At 43.1% G+C, this 24,266-nt stretch overlaps 1 protein-coding gene across 2 annotated transcripts in view; it reads left to right on the top strand.

Annotated features, from left to right (window-relative positions):
* The window catches only part of cdh2 (cadherin 2, type 1, N-cadherin (neuronal)), a 73,968-nt gene that overhangs the window by 32,067 nt on the left and 17,635 nt on the right, over positions 1–24,266 (top strand). For both annotated transcript variants that reach the window (XM_036978488.1, XM_036978489.1), the window contains 10 exons: positions 3,689–3,930; positions 8,830–8,985; positions 9,466–9,621; positions 11,726–11,870; positions 11,977–12,149; positions 12,468–12,605; positions 16,643–16,828; positions 17,337–17,590; positions 17,733–17,875; positions 19,798–20,031. In XM_036978488.1, the coding sequence (XP_036834383.1) occupies positions 3,689–3,930; positions 8,830–8,985; positions 9,466–9,621; positions 11,726–11,870; positions 11,977–12,149; positions 12,468–12,605; positions 16,643–16,828; positions 17,337–17,590; positions 17,733–17,875; positions 19,798–20,031 (1,827 nt within the window). The remainder of the gene's footprint in view (positions 1–3,688; positions 3,931–8,829; positions 8,986–9,465; positions 9,622–11,725; positions 11,871–11,976; positions 12,150–12,467; positions 12,606–16,642; positions 16,829–17,336; positions 17,591–17,732; positions 17,876–19,797; positions 20,032–24,266) is intronic.

Genomic DNA, 24,266 nt, shown 5'->3' with positions numbered 1-24,266 from the left:
GGGCTATTAATGTAAGAAATAACACACACAAAACAAAATAGTTCCTTAGGAGCAAGAAGCAGAGCTGCCATCTTGTTGTCGTTTCTTGAGTGCTTAGTGCACTGCTTCTTCTATGTCAAACTCCTTACTAGTCTGCTGTTTCTGTAGCTGTAGTGCTTAGCACACTGCTGTTTCTATGCCTAAGCATTTGTCAGTGTGCTGTTTCACTAGCTTAGCGTTTAACTTCTGTCTCTGCCTCAGGTCCTCTGCTTCTGATCTAATGATAATGTAATCCACTAGGCTGGATAACTGATTCCCTCTCTGTATCTGGGTGTCTCTTGTTGTTGTTGTGTGTGTGTGTGTGTGTGTGTGTGTGTGTGTGTGTGTGTTTAACCATTCTTGTGGAGACCAGAAGTCCCCACAAGATTGGTGAATGAACAAAAATGTTGTTAGTCCCCACGAGTTCAAATGCTATTTCTAGGGGGTTTAGGGTTAAGGCTAGAATTAGTGTTAGGGTTAGAATTACGTTAAGCGTCAGGGTTAGGAACTAGGGTTTGCTTCAGGTTTAGGAACTAGGGTTAGGTTTAGGAATAAAGTTATGTTTTTGGGTTAGGGTTAGGGTTAGGGGTTAGGAAAAATAGGATTTGTCCCCACAATTTGAACTGTACAAGACTGTGTGTGCGTGTGTGTGTGCGTGTGCGTGCGTGTGTGTGTGTGCGTGTGTGCGTGTGTGTGTGCGTGTGTGTGTGTGTGTGTGTGTGTGTATCACTCACAGCCAGAACGGCAGTAAATAATGGAGAAACAACAGGCAGACACTCACTGATATCACACTGGTGGAGCTAGGAAACTAGGAGGGAGGAAACAAGGGAGGGAAAGGGGGAGTGAGAGAGACTGGAGGGATAGAGGGAGGGGGAGGAGAGGAAGAACAGACTGGGGAAGAGAAACAGACACAAAGGAGAAAGGGCACAAAAATAAAATGATCTGTATTGGAGTTCTACTGAGCCTTTTTTAATTGAAACAGCAGTCCTTCCCTCTACCCTACACCTCCATTTAGCTCCCCTCTATGTTTACTGTCCCTTCCTATATGAGAGAGTGTGTATTTCCTGGAGTCTATATCGACTGGGCCGTGAGTTGTGTAATATTTATCATTTGGCCTTGCTCTCTGGTTCTGTATTGATGTGATCACTGTCGCACATTGATTTTTTCACTAGCTGTGTGGATTACTGACTGCTGTTATAACCATGTGGTTTATAACTGGTATCTGTACTGTACTCTACACTACACAACATACACACACACACACGCACGCACGCATGCACACACACACACACACACACACACACACACACACACACACACACACACACACACACACACACACACACACTGCCCTAGTTCCTCCACAGTAGATTCTGAATATTGGAGAAGAGAAGAGGATAAGATGGCAGTGAGCGCTTTGCTTTTGCACCATGTAGCTTTCAGCACATCTCTCTCTCTCTCTGTATGTATGATTAATGAACATTTACACAGCCCTGCCAGTGACACCTGTCCCTCTGCAGGGAGATACTCTCTAAAGTGTGTGTGTGTGTGTGTGTGTGTGTGTGTGTGTGTGTGTGTGTGTGTGTGTGTGTGTGTGTGTGTGTGTGTGTGTGTGTTCACAAACGCAGTCACCCTTTCACCAGACATGTTTTGTGTGAGTGAATTCCAACGTAGGATGTGTCAGTTTTAGGTCAGACAGCAGGACAAACATGGACTTAAAGATACAAGAGATGTAGCATTCTTTACACTCTCCCTCCTCTGCATCTCTCACACACGCACACACAGGCACGCACACAGACACACGCACACACACAGACACAAATGTGGGCTGCTCTTATCCCTCTACCGCTACCTCTACCTCTTCACTCACTATCTCACATTGGCTTTTTACCTCGGTCTCTCTCTCTCTCTCTCTCTCTCTCTCTCTCTCTCTCTCTCTCTCTCAATTGAATTTCGATTTAAGAGGCTTTATTGGCATGGGAAACACATGTTTACATTGCCAAAGCAAGTGAAATAGATAATAAACAAAAGTGAAATAAGCAATGAAAAATTAACAGTAAATATATAACTTTTTAGGGAAGACCCAGATGCAGACAGTGTTGAATTAACAAAAGTTTATTGCTAGGACAGGGGGTAGGCAATACGACAGGTCAAGGGCAGGCAGAGGTCAGTAATCCAGATCAGAGTCCAAAAGGTACAGAACAGCAGACAGGCTTAGGGTCAGGGCAGGCAGAATGGTCAAAACTGGGACAACTAGTAAACAGGAACTAGAAACAGACAGGAGCAAGGGGGAATCCGCTGGTAGGCTTGACGAACAATACAAACTGGCAACAGACAAACAGAGAACACAGGTATAAATACACTGGGGATAATGGGGAAGGTGGGTGACACCTGGAGGGGGTGGAGACAAGCACAAAGACAGGTGAAACAGATCAGGGTGTGACAAAACATTACACACACAAGTTCCAATAGAATAAAGACATTTCAAATGTCATATTATGTCTGTATACAGTGTTGTAATGATGTGCAAATAGTTAAAATACAAAAGGGAAAATAAATAAACATCAGTATGGGTTGTATTTACAAAGGTGTTTGTTCTTCACTGGTTGCCCCTTTCTTGTGCCAACAGGTCACAAATATTGCTGCTGTGATGGCACACTGTGGTATTTCACCCAATAGATATGGGAGTTTATCAAAATTTGATTTTTTTTCAAATTCTTTATGGATTTGTGTAATCTGAGGGAAATATGTGTCTCTAATATGGTCATACATTTGGCAGTTGGTTAGGAAGTGCATCTCAGTTTCCACCTCATTTTGTGGGCAGTGTGCACGTAGCCTGTCTTCTCTTGAGAGCCAGGTCTGCCTACAGCGACCTCTCTTTCCTTAGCTTTGGGTCAGTCACAGTGGTCAGGTATTCTGCCACTGTGTACTCTCTGTTAAGGTCCAAATAGCATTCCAGTTTGCTCTGTTTTTTGCTTTCCTGGAGCTCTGTGGGGTCTTCTTGTGTTTGTGAACAGAGCCCTAGGGCCAGCTTGCTTAGGGGACTCTTCTCTAGGTTAATCTCTCTGGAGGTAATGGTCTCTCTCTGTCTCTCTTTTTCTGTCTCTGTCTCTCTCGGTGCCTCTCTCTCTTTCTGCCTCTCTCTCTCTCTCTCTCTCCTTACCTCTCACCCTCTCTGTGCAGCTCGAGGAGTTGCATTGCCTGCCCACTGAGTTGGGGGTAATGTAGTAATGTTTGGCTAGTTGAGCTGACATTTTCCTGCTGACAGACTCTTTCTGCCTGAGTGCACGGTCTGTTCAAATAACAGAAAAGATAGTGCCGTAACTGAGTGAGCCAAACACTACTAAACACTATGTGAGAAGTGATTCATTCTGTTTAGTAGACAGACATGGTTGACGGCTGATGTTATAATATTTATAAGGATTGTCACATAGAGATTACAATAAAATATGAAGAGGACCTAGGAAGTGTAGTCCTTTGACTTTGGAGTGACCCAAGTGAGGTTGAGTGAGTGAAATATATATATACAGTATGTGTATATATATATATATATATATATATATATATATATATATATATATATATATACTGTATATAGACCTGTTCTAAGTTGTCTTCCTGTGTTTTCATATCATGCTGACCCCTCTCACCCCTCTCTCTCTCCCTTCAGTGAGTTTTGCCGATTGCGGCCTGGGCGACAGGGTTCTGTTGGAGGTGGGCGACGCGGTGCACTTCAGGCTTGGTGAAGATGGCATGGTGTACACCCGGCACTCCCTCCGTCTTGCGGACAGGAAGAGAGCCTTCCTGGTGGTGCGAGCGAGGGATCAGAAAACCAAGGAGGAGTGGAACACACGCGTTCACCTCCACCTCCGGACAGATGGACAGGGGGAGACGACAGAACACAACAAACAGGTATGGATAAAATAAGAATATCACAATATGGTCATTTAGCAGAAGCTTTTATCTATTCAAGGTGACCCTTCTCATTCCTGGTATAACCATTTTGGGTTCCATGTAGAAGCCTTTCCACTGAGGGTTCTACATGGAACCCGAAAGGGTTCTACCTGGAACCAAAAAGGGTTCTCCTGCAGGGACAGTCAAAGAACCCTTTTGGAACCCTTTTTTCTACGAGTGTAAGTATGGAGAAAATACATGAATAATTATGATGTGGAGATGGAAGTCAGAGGAGCAGTTCATGATAAGAATACATTATCCATCACCAGTCGATTAACCAAGTTTCACGACCACTCTTACTTATTTATAAGGAATCATTCATGTTAAATGTACTAAATAAAAATTCACAGCCCACTCTGTTAACCTTTGATGGCCAGTGAAGTGCTGATAACCACAGAAACAAGGCAGTGCCCGCTAGAGTATAGGATGCATCCCAAATGGCACCCTATTCCCTATATAGTGCACTACCGCTATGGGTGCCCTGGTCAAAAGTAGTGCACTATATAGGGAATAAAGTGTCGTTTGGGACACTCCCATAGCATCAGGTGCTGCTGCCTGCTGTGTGTAAATTAGAGAAAAAAGGAGGTTGTCTCTATAAGGGGAGACATTAAAGAGCCACTACAGCGACCCGTTCACATCTCCCAGTAAAACATTTCCCAGAAATAGTGCAGTGCAATACACTTACTGTGTCCATTACAGTCTCCCAGCCTTCTGTGGGAGCAGTGAAAACAACGTAAGAAAAGAAAAAGCTGTTTAAAACACCACCAAAATCAAACCTGTGAATAAAAGCGATGAAATTTAACCAGTGGAGTGTTAGCCAGCTATTAGTCAGCTAGTTCTCTTAACAGACAGGTGGAGCAGAAAACTCTGAGAAAAGGGAGGGAGCGTTTGGCGAGAGGGATAGAAAAAGGATAGAGTGAGATTTGGGTGAAGGAAGCAGGAGAGAGAGAAGGATGGGGATAGATGTATAGAGAAATAGAGAAGGGACAGAGATGGAGGGGTAGAGATGGAGGGATAGAGATGGAGAGGTAGAGATGGAGGAAAAGAGATGGAGGAAAAGAGATGGAGGGGTAAAGATGGAGGGATAGAGATGGAGATGGAGGGATAGAGATGGAGGGGTAGAGATGGAGGGATAGAGATGGAGGAAAAGAGATGGAGGGATAGAGATGGAGGGGTAGAGATGGAGGAAAATAGATGGAGGGGTAGAGATGGAGGGATAGAGATGGAGGGGTAGAGATGAAGGGATAGAGATGGAGGGGTAGAGATGGAGGGATAGAGATGGAGGGATAGAGATGGAGGGGTAGAGATGGAGGAAAAGAGATGGAGGAAAAGAGATGGAGGAAAAGAGATGGAGGGGTAGAGATGGAGGGGTAGAGATGGAGGCATATAGATGGAGGGGTAGAGATGGAGGGATAGAGATGGAGGAAAAGAGATGGAGGGGTAGAGATGAAGGGGTAGAGGTGGAGGGGTGGAGATGGAGGGGTAGAGATGAAGGGATAGAGATGGGGGATAGAGATGGAGGAAAAGAGATGGAGGGGTAGAGATGAAGGGGTAGAGATGGAGGGGTGGAGATGGAGGGGTAGAGATGAAGGGATAGAGATGGGGGGTAGAGATGGAGGGATAGAGATGGAGGGGTAGAGATGGAGGAAAATAGATGGAGGGGTAGAGATGAAAGGATAGAGATGGAGGGTTAGAGATGGAGGGATAGAGATGGAGGAAAAGAGATGGAGGGATAGAGATGGAGGGATAGAGATGGAGGAAAATAGATGGAGGGGTAGAGATGGAGGGATAGAGATGGAGGAAAATAGATGGAGGGGTAGAGATGGAGGGATAGAGATGGAGGGATAGAGATAGAGGAAAAGAGATGGAGGGTTAGAGATGGAGGGGTAGAGATGGAGGGGTAGAGATGGAGGAAAAGAGATGTAGGGGTAGAGATGGATGGGGTAGAGATGGAGGGATAGAGATGGAGGGGTAGAGATAAAGGGATAGAGATGAAGGGATAGAGATGGAGGGGTAGAGATGGAGGGATAGAGATAGAGGAAAAGAGATGGAGGGTTAGAGATGGAGGGTTAGAGATGGAGGGGTAGAGATGGAGGGGTAGAGATGGAGGAAAAGATATGGAGGGGTAGAGATGGAGGTGTAGAGATGTAGGGATAGAGATGGAGGGGTAGAGATGGAGGGGTAGAGATGGAGGAAAAGAGATGAAGGAATAGAGATGGAGGGGTAGAGATACAGGGATAGAGATGGAGGGGTAGAGATGAAGGGATAGAGATGGAGGGGTAGAGATGGAGGGATAGAGATAGAGGAAAAGAGATGGAGGGTTAGAGATGGAGGGGTAGAGATGGAGGGGTAGAGATGGAGGGGTAGAGATGGAGGGATAGAGATAGAGGAAAAGAGATGGAGGGTTAGAGATGGAGGGGTAGAGATGGAGGAAAAGAGATGGAGGGGTAGAGATGTAGGTGTAGAGATGTAGGGATAGAGATGGAGGGGTAGAGATGGAGGGGTAGAGATGGAGGAAAAGAGATGAAGGGATAGAGATGGAGGGGTAGAGATAAAGGGATAGAGATGGAGGGGTAGAGATGAAGGGATAGAGATGGAGGGGTAGAGATGGAGGGATAGAGATAGAGGAAAAGAGATGGAGGGTTAGAGATGGAGGGGTAGAGATAGAGGGGTAGAGATGGAGGGGTAGAGATGGAGGGATAGAGATAGAGGAAAAGAGATGGAGGGTTAGAGATGGAGGGGTAGAGATGGAGGGGTAGAGATGGAGGAAAAGAGATGGAGGGGTAGAGATGGATGGGGTAGAGATGGAGGGGTAGAGATGGAGGGGTAGAGATAAAGGGATAGAGATGGAGGGGTAGAGATGAAGGGATAGAGATGGAGGGGTAGAGATGGAGGGATAGAGATAGAGGAAAAGAGATGGAGGGGTAGAGATGGAGAAAAAGAGATGGAGGGGTAGAGATGGAGGGGTAGAGATGTAGGGATAGAGATGGAGGGGTAGAGATGGAGGGGTAGAGATGGAGGAAAAGAGATGAAGGGATAGGGATGGAGTGGTAGAGATGAAGGGATAGAGATGGAGGAAAAGATATGGAGGGATAGAGATGAAGGGATAGAGATGGAGGGGTAGAGTTGGAGGGGTAGATATGGAGGGATAGAGATGGAGGAAAAGAGATGGAGGAAAAGAGATGGAGGGGTAGAGATGGAGGGGTAGAGATGGAGGAAAAGAGATGGAGGGGTAGAGATGGAGGGGTAGAGATGGAGGAAAAGAGATGGAGGGGTAGAGATGGAGGGGTAGAGATGGAGGAAAAGAGATGGAGGAAAAGAGATGGAGGGGTAGAGATGGAGGGATAGAGATGGAGGAAAAGAGATGGAGGGGTAGAGATGGAGGGATAGAGATGGAGGGGTAGAGATGGAGGAAAATACATGGAGGGGTAGAGATGGAGGGATAGAGATGGAGGAAAAGAGATGGAGGGGTAGAGATGGAGGAAAAGAGATGGAGGAAAAGAGATGGAGGGGTAGAGATGGAGTGATAGAGATGGAGGGGTAGAGATGGAGGAAAAGAGATGGAGGAAAAGAGATGGAGGGGTAGAGATGGAGGGGTAGAGATGGAGGGGTAGAGATGGAGGAAAAGAGATGGAGGAAAAGAGATGGAGGGGTAGAGATGGAGTGATAGAGATGGAGGGGTAGAGATGGAGGAAAAGAGATGGAGGGGTAGAGATGGAGTGATAGAGATGGAGGGGTAGAGATGGAGGAAAAGAGATGGAGGGGTAGAGATGGAGTGATAGAGATGGAGGGGTAGAGATGGAGGAAAAGAGATGGAGGGGTAGAGATGGAGGGGTAGAGATGGAGGGGTAGAGATGGAGGGGTAGAGATGGAGGAAAAGAGATGGAGGAAAAGAGATGGAGGGGTAGAGATGGAGGGATAGAGATGGAGGGGTAGAGATGGAGGAAAAGAGATGGAGGGGTAGAGATGGAGTGATAGAGATGGAGGGGTAGAGATGGAGGAAAAGAGATGGAGGGGTAGAGATGGAGGGGTAGAGATGGAGGGGTAGAGATGGAGGGGTAGAGATGGAGGAAAAGAGATGGAGGAAAAGAGATGGAGGGGTAGAGATGGAGGGATAGAGATGGAGGGGTAGAGATGGAGGAAAAGAGATGGAGGGGTAGAGATGGAGGGGTAGAGATGGAGGGATAGAGATGGAGGGGTAGAGATGGAGGGGTAGAGATGGAGGGGTAGAGATGGAGGAAAAGAGATGGAGGGGTAGAGATGGAGGGATAGAGATGGAGGGGTAGAGATGGAGGGGTAGAGATGGAGGGGTAGAGATGGAGGGGTAGAGATGGAGGGATAGAGATGGAGGGGTAGAGATGGAGGGGTAGAGATGGAGGGATAGAGATGGAGGGGTAGAGATGGAGGGGTAGAGAAAGGGGATGTGATGTCTAAAAAAGATCCTATTAAATTACGTGGGTAATTAACAAAGTATTTTAATTCCTAATTCCATAGCTAAAGGGTTGTATTCAGATTTAGATTAGAGTGTGGTGGAAACTAAACTGCAATCCTAGGCTGCAAATACATTTGAGGTAAACACACACAGCCCAGGATGGTGATTGATCAGGTCCTCAGTAATGATAGCCTTAATCCAGCTCTCTGGAGTGATTCACCAGGCCACACCCCCTAGGGACCTCTGGGACATAAACAGAGTGTGTGTGTGTGTGTGTGTGAGAGATTTTGTTTTTGTGTGTTTCTTTTCTTCCTGGTGTTTCTCTGGAATAACTTCTTAATGTGGGTGGGTTTGTCTGAGAAATCTGTTTGTCTACATTTTTGTCTGTGTCTGTATATTGGTGTGTAACATGTTTTTCTCTGCAGGTGAACTCCAGTGATGCAGCTGTGATCATGTTTCCATGGCGTAGCGTTGTCGTCAGGGGTGATGGATCTCTGAGGCGGGTAAAGAGGGACTGGGTCATCCCCCCCATCAACGTCCCTGAGAACTCACGAGGACAGTTCCCAGAGGAACTAGTCAGGGTACGACACACACACGGTTCAGAGGACACATTTCACACACATTTCCCAGGGGGGCTAATCAAGAGAAGACAAACACACTGTCATGCAAAGTCTGTCATTTGGTCACTAGCTCAGAGGGTTTTATTGTGTGTGTGTGTGTGTGTGTGTGTGTGTGTGTGTGTGTGTGTGTGTGTGTGTGTGTGTGTGTGTGTGTGTGTGTGTGTGTGCGTGTGCGCGCGTGTGTAAATGTTTTGTGTATATGTATGGTATGTACAGTGTATGTGTGTAGTGCTCACTATTTCCTCCTAACACAATCTTCTGGTATGATATTTATATTAGAATCTGTGGAGAGACAGTATACATGCTTTCTGTCTGTACTGTATAGCCCGTGTATGGTGTTGAGTGGAGCTAAATATGTTTTAAATAAAAGTGTGGTTGTGTAACTATCTAAAGTGGGAATATCTCTCCCTCCCTCTCTCTCTCTTTCCCCCTGTGGTCTAGATCCGGTCGGACCGTGATAAGAACCGTCTCCTCCGGTACAGTGTGACTGGACCCGGTGCTGATCAGCCTCCAACCGGGATCTTCATCATCAACCCCATCTCTGGTCAGCTCTCTGTGACCAAACCCCTCGACCGCGAACACATCTCCAACTTCCATGTAAGTGTGTAGTAGGGGGTTTCAAAATTCTGCTAACTTTCCCAGGTTTTCCAGAAATCCTGGTTGGAAGATTCACTGAATCAGGAGGGAATCCTACATAGAGGATCCCTCTGACCACATTCTTTGCTGGTGTATGTAAAACATTTGTGAAACGTCACCCTGAGGTAGTTGGACAGGAAACATCAGTCTGAGAATGTTACCTTTGATCTGCAGTACAGAAATAGGCTCACACACACACACACACACACACACACACACACACACACACACACATACACACACACACACACACTTAAGCAACTCTGGCTATATCTGCAGGCAGGACATTTGCATGAAGGGTGGGGCTCCCTCATGAATATTCATACAGTGTGATGTAGTTGTCAGAGTCACTGAAGCTCTGTGATGAATATATTCATGAGCTGTTTCCATGGCATTACTGAAGACTGGGTATAGGGAGCTGCACACACAGTATAGCAGCTATGAGACAGAGTACAGGGTGAGGGTACTGTAACAGCAGTATGTTATGGCAGCTACTTTTCCTTGCCTAGTGGTAGGCTTCTCTAACATGGCTGTTTGGAGACAGGTACTGGGGGAGGGCACTCTGCTTTTTCCCTGTAGTGCTCTCTAGTTAGAGAGCAGTAGTTGAAAGGCCCTAGGAGAGAAACACTTAAGGGTCTTTAGATCCACCCTTGAGAGGCCAAGTGTACACTAACCTCAGTAAATGGCCCCATTCCAATCTCAATACCTCGCACCCTTCCCCTCTCTCTGCCCTCAAAATGTTGCCCTCTGAAGTGTAAGCAATATGTAGGGCGTTCACTCACTGCTCTAGAATGTAGTGAAATACAGGGTGCTGCTGAATGTATGTCTCAACCTAGTTTTCTTTAGCCTATGTCATTATGAATCACATACAATGCATTATTAGATTGTTCTCTACAATATTACAACCTTAATATTCTTGTACATAACAGTGTTAATTAAATAGGAATGTTAGTTTGTGACCATTGCTAGTTTAGACAACGCAGCTCTCGGTTGCATCTCTTCCATATTTTGGTGTTGGGAGGTGGTAACATTAGGGGGCGTTTCTGTGCTTCAGAATCAAAATCAACTTGATACCTCGTCATTTTCAGCTCCAGATCCATGGCTTTCTATTCCTCTAACCCCGAACAATCAATCTTGAGAGGGGTCGTTTCTATGGTAATTTAAAGGGGAAAGACTCAGAAATTCTCATTTCTGGGGGAGTAGATATTGAAATTCAGTCGGTTAGCTTTGTTAATTCATATGCACTACCGTTCAAAAGTTTGGGGTCACTTAGAAATGTCCTTGTTTTTGAAAGAAAAGCACATTTTTTGTCCATTCAAATTAAATACAATTTATCAGAAATACAGTGTAGACATTGTTAATGTTGTAAATGACTATTGTAGCTGGAAACGGCTGATTTTCTTTGGAACATCTACATAGGTGTACAGAGACCCATTATCAGCAACCATCACTCCTGTGTTCCAATGGCACGTTGTGTTAGCTAATCCAAGTTTATCATTTTAAAAGGCCAATTGATCATTAGAAAACCCTTTTGCAATTATGTTAGCACAGCTGAAAACAGTTGTGCTGTTTAAAGAAGCAATAAAACTGGCCTTCTTTAGACTAGTTGAGTATCTGGAGCATCAGCATTTGTGAGTTCGATTACAGTCTCAAAATGGCCAGAAACAAAGTTATTTCTTCTGAAACTCGTCAGTCTATTCTTGTTCTGAGAAATGAAGGCTATTCCATACAAGATTTTGCCAGGAAACTGAAGATCTCGTACAATGCTGTGTACTACCCCCTTCGCAGAACAGCGCAAACTGGCTCCAACCATTCCCTAACTGTGTCCTAACCCTGATCCTGTATCTGACCATGTAGCTGTGAGCCCATGCCATGTCATTCTCTAACTGTATCCCAACCCAGATCTTGTATCTGACCATCTACTGTAGCTGTGAGCCCATTCCATGTCATTCCCTAACCGTGTCCTAACCCAGATCTTGTATCTGACCATCTACTGTAGCTGTGAGCCCATTCCATGTCATTCCCTAACCGTGTCCTAACCCTGATCCTCTATCTGACAATTTAGCTGCGAGCCCATGCTGTGGACCTGAATGGGAACCAGATAGAGAACCCCATAGACATTGTCATCAATGTCATAGACATGAACGACAACAGACCAGAGTTCACACACACCATCTACAACGGATCAGTACCAGAGGGCTCCAAACCAGGTAACAACACACACTCACACACATACACATACACACACTCACACACACATGCACGCACACAAACACACAGTGCATTTTTTATTGACTGCTTGGTTTGCATTCCCAGGGTCCTTTGTGATGACAGTGACATCAGTGGACAAGGATGACCCTAAAACAGCCAATGGGATGCTCCGATACAAGATTATATCTCAGAACCCTGAGAGTCCTTCTTCCAACATGTTCACCATCAACAACAAGACAGGAGGCATCATCACTGTAGCAGCAGGCCTCGACAGAGAGGTGGGTGGCTGTGTGTGCGCGTGTGTGTGTGCGCGTGTGATGTGTATCAATGTGTACACTGTAAAAAAAAATATCCAGTTGTTTCTACCATAACTTACTGGCACCCTCCTGTAAAATACTGTACTCCAGAGTTTATTTGGAATTAACCGTAACATACTGTAACTCATTTTACAGTAATGTACAGGTAATTTACAGGCTGCCAGTAAATTACTGTAAAAAAAAAAGTTTTTTACAGTGTATGAGTTTGTGTTTACATACTGACTGTCTATGTTATTCTCTGTAATCTGAACCTGTCCCCTCTTGTCTTCCTCGTTCCAGAAAGTTCCTCAGTACACACTGATAATCCAGGCTACTGACATGGAGGGGAACCCCACCTACGGTCTGTCTAACACAGCTACAGCTATCATCAGGATCACTGACGTCAATGATAACCCCCCAGAGTTCACCGCTGACACAGTAAGTCACAGACACACAGACAGACAGACAGACAGACAGACAGAGAACACTACAGAAACAATCTTTTTTTTTTTTTTTTTTTTTTAATATATATATATATATATATATATGTTTTTTTTTTTTTTATTACAAAAAACACATGGAAGGGGTAACATTTAAGTTTTAGAACATGAAGGACAAACACTACAGCATCAAGACACGATCAAACATGTATCAGTCTTTCCACAACAGAGCCATCCTTATGTGTGAGGCTGTGTGTGCATGATAGTGATATAAAATATACAGTATGTCATAGTTTCCTTTTTCATGATCACAATCTTGTGAAACCCGAACCCTCCAAGATCCCCCCCCACAGTTCCCCAATAGCTGTCCCTCAACCATTCAAGACCAAATAGAGAACAAATAAAAAATACAATTAATTCCATTCCCCACCCCCAAGAACCCCCCAATGCACCAACAACCAAGATAATAAACTAAAGAGAAAAAAGGAAAAGACAGAAGAAAACAGCAAACAATGCAAAAAAATAAAAAAATACTAAAATATATTTAAAACAAAAGACATCAAGGACAACTGAAATCATAACAGCAATGCCAACTGTATATGTTTGTGTGCATGTCTGGCACTATTATATGTATCTGTGTGTTCTTGTATGGGTTTATTCGAATGAGAGTGTGTGTATATGCATGTGTACAAACACCTGCACGGTATCAGCCTCGGGCAAACCGGCATTAGTTGTAAAAACACTGCCACTTAGTGTCATTCAAATGTACTTTATTATGTTTTATTTAGACGTTTTTTCTCCTTTATCTTTTGACCATGATTCTCTCTCTTACACAGCAACTCCACTCCCACTTGTCTCCAATTCCACATACCAACCCTCAGCTTCCCTCAGCCCCTCCCATCTATCTCTGCTGGACACCCACTTCGTGTTTCTACGCAACACATATCTTTCAGCTATGCTATGATGATTAACGTACAATTTCAATCTATCTAATCGAATAGACTCTACAGATTGCGTGTTGAAGATAAATACTTTTACTAAGAGTATTAGTATATTAGTAATTGACTGACCCGGTCTCTCCAGATTTCCTAACAGTACTATTTCTGGGGTCAATTTTAGATCAATGCTATGCATTTTCAGCCATTCCTGAACCTGAGACCAGAAACAGGCTACCTGAGGGCAATACCAAAATAAATGGTCTATTAATTCTGTATCCTCACAACAAAATCTGCAGAGCTTCGATGACTTTATGCCCCAAATATTCAACATTTTGTTGGAGGCAAGAATTTTATATAATAATTTTAGCTGAAAAGCACAAAGTCTTGAATCTTGCGTTGTTTTATACTGAATATCAACTCATACACCCTGTACCATGGAATCGGTACATCAAAAATCTCTTCCCAACTATCTGTATGGCACAGTTGTCAACATCCTGGTCCTCAAATGAAACTGGTAAACTTTCCTATTTATGCTATTTTTATTCCTCCGCCAGTTTTGATCCTTTATATTGGGCAGACAGACCAGTTCCCTACCTCCTCCCGCTGCCACCTGCCTCCTCCATTTTTGGGGTAATGCTGTAACCATTTGGTTGTACTCTTGGATTTAGCAGACCTTCCCATACGATTCTGATAACTCCATGAAGGACATAACTCTACCATTACAATTTGCAATATAATTTCAGAACAAAACACCCTGTTCAAACATCTTCCCACAAATACAGGTATTTTATCAACCAGCACATTTGAGTTCAGCCATAATATTTGTTGTAATATTTGTTCTATCTTTTCAGGGAGGTGAAATTTGAAATTGTAGCCAGCTCTGCAATGCTTGTTTGAAAAAACAGATACTATCGAAAATGAGACATGGCAATCTGCACAAAGGCAAAAAGGCCATTTTTAAACAATGGATGAGCTTTTCTTATTAATCTACTTGAGAACCATTTAGGGTTGAAATAAAACTTTTGAATGAGTGAAGCCTTTAAAGAGAGCTTTAGTGCTTTTATATTTAATAATCTCAACCCACCCAATTCATATTCATTATATAGATAGGCTCGTTTTATCTTGTCTGGTTTAGCGTCCCAGATAAAGCAAAATATATTTTGCTAATATGATTTGAAAAACGAACCATCAGGAGTAGGCAGCGCCATAAGTAAGTGAGTAAACTGAGATATGAGTAAGGAGTTAATCAGGGCAATTTTTTCCATAAATATACAGGTATTTACCTCTCCATGGTTGCAGGATCTTGTCTATTTTTTTCAAGTTTTCTATTGAAATTCATTGTGGAGAGCTTATTTATATCTTTTGTGATATGAATACCGAGTATATCTACTTCACCATCAGCCCATTTTATAGGTAAGCTGCAGGGTAATGTAAAAGTTGTATTTTTTAAGGATCCAATACATAATATTGTACACTTAGCATAATTAGGTTTTAGTCCAGAGAGTACATAAGAGTTATCTAGATCTTTAATGAGACATTGCAGGGATCTAGCTTGAGGACCTAAAACATAAAACTTGACTCACCGGCATACATGGACACCTTTGTTTTTAAGCCTTGGATTTCTAATCCTCTAATGTTGTCATTGGATCTGATTTTAATAACTAGCATTTCGATGGCCATAATGAATAGATATGGTGACAGCGGACACCCTTGTTTAACTCCTCTTGACAATTCAAAACTCTCTGAGAAGTAGCCGTTATTTACTATTTTACACCTGGGGTTGCTATACATTATTTTGACCCATTTTATAAGAGAATTACCGAAATTGAAAAAATCCAGGCATTTATAAATAAAATCCAGTCTTACTTTATCAAATGCCTTTTCAAAATCTGCTATAAATACCATTCCTGGCTTCTTATATGTTTCATGATGTTCTATTATTTCTAGTAGTTGTCATATATTATCTCCAATGTATCATCTATGTAAAAAAAAAACCTGTCTGATCAGGATGAACAATACCTGGTAAAACCCTTTTAATTCTGAGTGCTATGCATTTTGCTAGTATTTTTGCACCACAACATTGAAGTGTAAGGGGCCTCCAGTTTTTTAGATAGACTGGGTCTTTATATTTTAGAATAGTTTTTATTGCTATCTACCTGTACTATTAGTTCATGGATTTCCCTTGTTAGTTGTGTTTCTTTAGCCAGAAACTGCTTTTTTATTATTGATGAATATTGAATTGAATGACCCCTGAAGGTACATTTAAGGGTCTTCCAAACAATACGGCGATTTGCTGAACCTATATTATACTGGAAAAATGCAGTTATAAATTGTTTTGTCTTAAAAATAAGTTGTCCTCCAGTAAACTTTGATTAAATTTCCAATATCCCCGTATGTGAATGCCAATTAGATGATGATCCGATCACATTCTGGCTCCTATTAAAACTTTTTGAACCTTTGATCCAAGAGAGAAAGAGATAAGAAAGTAGTCAAGACGACTAGCTTGATTAAGTCTCCTCCATGTATATCTCACTAGGTTGGGGTTTTTTAGTCTCCAAATATCCACTATTTCTAATGTGTCCATAATATTTTTAATTTCCTTAATCACGGTGATGATAGTTTGTAGAGTGATTACCTTTATGGTCCATTGAGGTACTTAACATTGTGTTATAGTCTCCTACCATAATGATTAGATCATTTGTTGCCTGTAAGTTCAATAAATTGGTATAAATGTTTTCGAAGAAGTGTGGATCATCCTGATTTGGACCATATAGATTAATGAGCCAAATCTCTTTTTCATCCACATTCATATTTACAAGGATCCACCTTCCTTGCGAATCATTCCTGATTATTTGCACATTCATATCGAAATATTTGTTAATTAATATCATCACACCCTTTGAGTTCCTTTGTCCATGACAGAAAATGATTTCACAACCCCATTCCTTTTTCCACGCAACTTCATCTAAGGATGTAGAGTGAGTTTCCTGTACACGTACTGTATATGTTATATTCCTTGTCTTTTCGCCATGTAAAGACTGATACATTTTTCACCTCTCACTCCCTCATCACTCTCTCCCTGCCCCTCCCTCTGTAGTTTTATGGAGATGTGCATGAGAACCGTGTGAATGTGATCGTAGCTAACCTGACAGTGACAGACAAGGACCAGCCCCATACTGCAGCCTGGAGGACTGTGTACAGGATCACCGCTGGAGACCCCACTGGACGCTTCTCCATCCCCACTGACCCCACCACCAACGAGGGACTGGTCACTGTGGTCAAGGTAGGACACAGCACACATACATACAGTACAGACTGTACATACAGCACACAGATACACACATCACATATATTGTGCACGGGCTATGCACACAACATATTTATATTTATGTATATTTATGTACACACAGACACAGATGCTGCACATGCAAACAACACACAGATAAACACACACATTATAACGGCTAATCACAGGAGCTTGGTGGAACCTTAATTGGGGAGGAAGGGCTCGTGGTAATGGCTGGAGCGGAATGAGTGGAATGGTATCAAATACATCAAACACATGGTTTCAATGTTAAATAAAGGTTAATTATTTATTTATTTTTATTACAAAAAATGTGTTTGATGCCATTTATTTTGCTCCGTTCCAGTCATTATTATGAGCCATCCTCCCATCAGCAGCCTCCACTGCGGCTAACGTATGTCTATCTGGCCAACAAACTGTATGTCTGTATATATGAGCGTGGCAAACTGGTGAGTATTTGCGCGTTTACGTGTCTCTCCATCTCCAGCCCATAGACTATGAGGTCAGTCGTTCCTTTGTGTTGACGGTGCTGGCTGAGAATGAGGTTGCCCTGGCCCGTGGTATCCACCTGCCCCGTCAGTCCACCGCTACTGTGTCTGTACGCATTGCAGATGTCAACGAGAGCCCAGAGTTCTCCCCCAACCCTAAAGCCATCAAACTGGAGGAGGGACTACCAGCCGGCTCGCTACTCACCACCTTCACAGCACAGGACCCTGACAGATACATGCTTCAGAACATACGGTACTGAGAGGAGAGGGGGGGGGGGGGGGGGGGGGGGAGTATATGTTTTATATGTGTTGAATGTGTACGTTTCAAAGGTATTAGAGTGTCATGTTACTTCCTATTGTAATTGTGTTCTCTCGTCCTTTTGGTTGATTTCCAGGTATTCAAAGCTGTTTGACCCTGCTAATTGGTTGGAGATAGACCCTGTAAATGGGCGGATCTCCACCATCGCTGTGCTGGACAGAGAGTCTCCCTATGTGAAGAATAACCTCTACAACATCACCTTCATGGCCTCTGACAATGGTGAGTTGTGTGTGTGTGTGTGTGTGTGTGTGTGTGTGTGTGTGTGTGTGTGTGTGTGTGTGTGTGTACGCCTATACTGTTTTTAGAGCTTCCTGTGTTTATAGTTGTGTTTAATCTGGGAGGATGGGGGATGGGACTCAATCTTACTATTCACATTCATTAAATTCAATTACAATCCATTCAGTCTGAATCGCTTTCTTGGCACAGTAATAAAAATATGTTGTTGCCAAAATCCCCCCAAAATTCTAAGACAATCTCATATGACAATGGCAGGACTACTTCTGAAAATGATATGTATACGGATGAGCATACAAACTAGTGCTCTAATACACATTCTCCAAAAACACTCTCTCCCGGTCACATGCACACACACACACATACACACACCACAGAGCCCTTGCTGTGTTTTAGCTTTATTCTGACTGAGCTCTTCATTGTGCTTTTGCCAAATACACACGCACATCCTCCTGCTCACACACATGTACGCACGCACGCACGCGCACACACACACACACACACGCAGATGTGTGCCTCAGACTGCCTCCCTAACATACTGATCTCTCTCTTCCTCATTCCCTTACTCACTCTCCTAGTGTGTTGAATCACATGTTTCTCTCATTGCATCTCTTATTTAGAAGAGGTCAGATGTAGCTGTTGATGGGGTGTTGTTTTGAGAAGTTTGGTTGTTGAAAAATGGTTTTGGGTGTGGCGTAATATTATGTATGACAGCATGATTCCTGTTTGTTTTGAATGCTGTAATGTGCCTTTGAGATTCTTATTACGCTGTGTTTCTGGCAGTGGTTGAAACCAACATTTTCCAATCGTTTCGTTCTGAACAGACCCACTATTTTTGTTTGTTTTTCGTTCCACTGTTCAGACCAGCAAAATAAAGTTCTGAACCGGTTCGAACCTAAAAAACATATTGTTCCTTTCTTTTCCTTTTTTAACCTGTGAAACCAAATGTTTTTACATTTAGCTCATTAAAGGACTTCACCAATCAGTGCTGTTAGAGCAGACAAGCTAGTTGTGTACATGCGTGATGGACAGACAAGTGTAGCCCATGGCACAAGATACGACTGAAAATGTGCAGGTGGAGAGAGAGCTAGAGAGGGTTGAGGAGGAGACTTGAAACGCTGGACATCTTGACAATATATGAATTAGGTCCACAGAATTATACCGAGGAGGAGTGGCTTCTATGGAGGAACTTTGAATGTCCTTTGACATAGCTTGAGATAGCTAACAAGCTTGAGTGTGCAGAGTGGTATCAGAATTAAAAACACATCTTACCTTTTTGTAGTTAATAAATCCAATGTGAAACATGATAACTAGGCCTGTTGTATCCTTAACTAGCATTGAAAAAGTGAATCCATTATTCTATAGCTAATAAAAAATCGGCCTCACTATCTCCTGAATCAAGCATTAATGTAACGTTAGTACAGTCAGTAGGCTATGCTTCAGAGGGGGGAGGGGAAGGTAGCCTAAACATGCACAGGCAAAGATTTTTTGCTTGCAGGCAGACACTTGAATACGTTTTTGAGTGAGGGTTTTGCCTAGGCGCTTAGTTGGTTTTGTTGTTGTACTAGATGGCTGGAACGTAAAATAACATTATAACCAAGTTCCCATGCATTTAAAATAACAGTTCTGTTCCGGAACAGTATGGATCACTTTCGTTTCTAGGTCGGTTTCTATTCCTTGAAAAATTACGTTTTTTTCCGGTATTCAGTTCTGAACCGGTTCCAACCCCTGGTATCTCCTCTCAACATATAAAAAGTTCAGTACAGTATCTATGTTGCACCAAACAGGTTGCCTTTTTGTCATTTTTTTTAATATTCCTTCCTATCTAATGGGCCTTTTTCTCCTCTTTGCTTATCTCACTGGTCTCTCCTTCTCTCTCTCCTCCATCCCTCCATCCTCTCTCTCAGGCATCCCCCCTGCCAGTGGTACGGGTACGTTACAGATGTACCTTTTAGACATAAACGACAATGCTCCTCATGTCTTCCCTCCGGAAGTGGAGATGTGTGAGAAGCCTGAGCCCAACGCCATCAACATCACCGCCAGCGACCCAGATCTGACCCCTAACGCCGGCCCCTTTGCCTTCGAACTGGCCAACCGGCCGGCAGACGCACGACGAAACTGGACCCTCACACGCCTCAATGGTTAGTGTGTGTCTGTGTTTTATCTTTCCTGTCTTTCTTCCACTCCCTGTCACTACATTTCTCTATTGCCCTCAATGAAATTAAAAAATGCTTTATTGCCATGACAAAATAACTTGTTCAAAATTGTTCCCCGTCTCGCTCTGTCTCTTTCTTTCTCTCACCTTCCCTATATTACTCTCTCTCAATTCAATTCAATATACTGACATGTAAAGTCTTAATTGACATGGAAAGTAAAACACTTACATTGCCAAAGTAAACACTTAAGCTGAGTGTACAAAACGTTAGGAACACCTGCTCTTTCCATGACAAAGACTGACCAGGTGAATCCAGTTGAAAGCTATGATCCCTTATTGATGTCACTTCTTAAATCCACTTCAATCAATGTAGATGAAGGGGAGGAGACAGGTTAAAGAAGTATTTCTAAGCCTTGAGACAATTGAGACATGGCTTGTGAATGTATGCCATTCAGAGGGTGAATGGGCAAAACAAAAGATTTAATGCCTTTGAACAGGGTATGGAAGTTGTGCCAGGCGCACCGGTTTGAGCGTGTCAAGAACTGGAACGATGCAGGGTTTTTCACGCCCATGTGTATCAAGAATGGTCCACCACCCAAAGGACATCCAGCCAACCTGACTTCTAGTGGTAACCTGACTTCTAGTGGTAACCTGACTTCTAGACTTCTAGTGGTAACCTGACTTCTACACTTCTAGTGGTAACCTGACTTCTAGAGGTAACCTGACTTCTAGAGGTAACCTGACTTCTAGAGGTAACCTGACTTCTAGACTTCTTTTGGTAACCTGACTTCTAGAGGTAACCTGACTTCTAGAGGTAACCTGACTTCTAGAGGTAACCTGACTTCTAGACTTCTTTTGGTAACCTGACTTCTTGTGGTAACCTGACTTCTAGTGGTAACCTAACTTCTAGAGGTAACCTGACTTCTAGAGGTAACCTGACATCTAAACTTCTAGTGGTAACCTGACTTCTAGACTTCTAGAGGTAACCTGACTTCTAGTGGTAACCTGACTTCTAGACTTCTAGTGGTAACCTGACTTCTAGACTTCTAGAGGTAACCTGACTTCTAGTGGTAACCTGACTTCTAGTGGTAACCTGACTTCTAGAGGTAACCTGACTTCTAGAGGTAACCTGACTTCAAGAGGTAACCTGACTTCTAGTGGTAACCTGACTTCTAGAGGTAACCTGACTTCTAGTGGTAACCTGACTTCTAGTGGTGACCTGACTTCTAGAGGTAACCTGACTTCTAGAGGTAACCTGACATCTAGAGGTAACCCGACTTCTAGACTTCTTTTGGTAACCTGACTTCTTGTGGTAACCTGACTTCTAGTGGTAACCTGACTTCTAGAGGTAACCTGACTTCTAGAGGTAGCCTGACTTCTAGACTTCTTTTGGTAACCTGACGTCTTGTGGTAACCTGACTTCTAGTGGTAAACTGACTTCTAGACTTCTTTTGGTAACCTGACTTCTTGTGGTAACCTGACTTCTAGTGGTAACCTGACTTCTAGACTTCTAGAGGTAACCTAACTTCTAGAGGTAACCTGACTTCTAGACTTCTAGTGGTAACCTGACTTCTAGTGGTAACCTGACTTCTAGTGGTAACCTGACTTCTAAACTTCTAGAGGTAACCTGACTTCTAGAGGTAACCTGACTTCTAGACTTCTAGTGGTAACCTGACTTCTAGAGGTAACCTGACTTCTAGACTTCTTTTGGTAACCTGACTTCTTGTGGTAACCTGACTTCTAGTGGTAACCTAACTTCTAGAGGTAACCTGACTTCTAGACTTCTAGTGGTAACCTGACTTCTAGAGGTAACCTGACTTCTAGACTTCTAGTGGTAACCTGACTTCTAGTGGTAACCTGACTTCTAAACTTCTAGAGGTAACCTGACTTCTAGAGGTAACCTGACTTCTAGACTTCTAGTGGTAACCTGACTTCTAGAGGTAACCTGACTTCTAGACTTATTTTGGTAACCTGACTTCTTGTGGTAACCTGACTTCTAGTGGTAACCTGACTTCTAGACTTCTAGTGGTAACCTGACTTCTAGTGGTAACCTGACATCTAGTGGTAACCTAACTTCTAGAGGTATCCTGACTTCTAGACTTCTAGTGGTAACCTGACTTCTAGACTTCTAGTGGTAACCTGACTTCTAGTGGTAACCTGACTTCTAGAGGTAACCTGACTTCTAGAGGTAACCTGACTTCTAGTGGTAACCTGACTTCTAGAGGTAACCTGACTTCTAGTGTTAACCTGACTTCTAGTGGTGACCTGACTTCTAGAGGTAACCTGACTTCTAGAGGTAACCTGACATCTCGAGGTAACCTGACTTCTAGACTTCTTTTGGTAACCTGACTTCTAGTGGTAACCTGACTTCTAGTGGTAACCTGACTTCTAGAGGTAGCCTGACTTCTAGACTTCTTTTGGTAACCTGACTTCTTGTGGTAACCTGACTTCTAGTGGTAAACTGACTTCTAGACTTCTTTTGGTAACCTGACTTCTTGTGGTAACATGACTTCTAGTGGTAACCTGACTTCTAGACTTCTAGAGGTAACCTGACTTCTAGAGGTAACCTGACTTCTAGACTTCTAGTGGTAACCTGACTTCTAGAGGTAACCTGACTTCTAGACTTATTTTGGTAACCTGACTTCTAGTGGTAACCTAACTTCTAGAGGTAACCTGACTTCTAGAGGTAACCTGACTTCTAGTGGTAACCTGACTTCTAGACTTCTTTTGGTAACCTGACTTCTTGTGGTAACCTGACTTCTAGTGGTAACCTGACTTCTAGACTTCTAGAGGTAACCTGACTTCTTGTGGTAACCTGACTTCTAGTGGTAACCTGACTTCTAGACTTCTAGAGGTAACCTGACTTCTAGAGGTAACCTGACTTCTTGTGGTAACCTGACTTCTAGTGTTAACCTGACTTCTAGTGGTGACCTGACTTCTAGAGGTAACCTGACTTCTAGAGTTAACCTGACATCTAGAGGTAACCTGACTTCTAGACTTCTTTTGGTAACCTGACTTCTTGTGGTAACCTGACTTCTAGTGGTAACCTGACTTCTAGAGGTAGCCTGACTTCTAGACTTCTTTTGGTAACCTGACTTCTTGTGGTAACCTGACTTCTAGTGGTAAACTGACTTCTAGACTTCTTTTGGTAACCTGACTTCTTGTGGTAACATGACTTCTAGTGGTAACCTGACTTCTAGACTTCTAGAGGTAACCTGACTTCTAGAGGTAACCTGACTTCTAGACTTCTAGTGGTAACCTGACTTCTAGAGGTAACCTGACTTCTAGACTTATTTTGGTAACCTGACTTCTAGTGGTAACCTAACTTCTAGAGGTAACCTGACTTCTAGAGGTAACCTGACTTCTAGTGGTAACCTGACTTCTAGACTTCTTTTGGTAACCTGACTTCTTGTGGTAACCTGACTTCTAGTGGTAACCTGACTTCTAGACTTCTAGAGGTAACCTGACTTCTAGAGGTAACCTGACTTCTAGTGGTAACCTGACTTCTAGTGGTAACTTGACTTCTAGAGGTAACCTGACTTCTTGTGGTAACCTGACTTCTAGTGGTAACCTGACTTCTAGACTTCTAGAGGTAACCTGACTTCTAGAGGTAACCTGACTTCTTGTGGTAACCTGACTTCTAGTGGTAACCTGACTTCTAGAGGTAACCTGACTTCTAGAGGTAGCCTGACTTCTAGACTTCTTTTGGTAACCTGACGTCTTGTGGTAACCTGACTTCTAGTGGTAAACTGACTTCTAGACTTCTTTTGGTAACCTGACTTCTTGTGGTAACCTGACTTCTAGTGGTAACCTGACTTCTAGACTTCTAGAGGTAACCTAACTTCTAGAGGTAACCTGACTTCTAGACTTCTAGTGGTAACCTGACTTCTAGTGGTAACCTGACTTCTAGTGGTAACCTGACTTCTAAACTTCTAGAGGTAACCTGACTTCTAGAGGTAACCTGACTTCTAGACTTCTAGTGGTAACCTGACTTCTAGAGGTAACCTGACTTCTAGACTTCTTTTGGTAACCTGACTTCTTGTGGTAACCTGACTTCTAGTGGTAACCTAACTTCTAGAGGTAACCTGACTTCTAGACTTCTAGTGGTAACCTGACTTCTAGAGGTAACCTGACTTCTAGACTTCTAGTGGTAACCTGACTTCTAGTGGTAACCTGACTTCTAAACTTCTAGAGGTAACCTGACTTCTAGAGGTAACCTGA

This window comes from Oncorhynchus mykiss, chromosome 5, assembly GCF_013265735.2.
Source record: "Oncorhynchus mykiss isolate Arlee chromosome 5, USDA_OmykA_1.1, whole genome shotgun sequence".
Taxonomy (NCBI): Eukaryota; Metazoa; Chordata; class Actinopteri; order Salmoniformes; family Salmonidae; genus Oncorhynchus; species Oncorhynchus mykiss.
The sequence above is the reverse complement of the archived record's forward strand: the minus strand, read 5'-3'. Positions and strand labels throughout refer to the sequence as shown.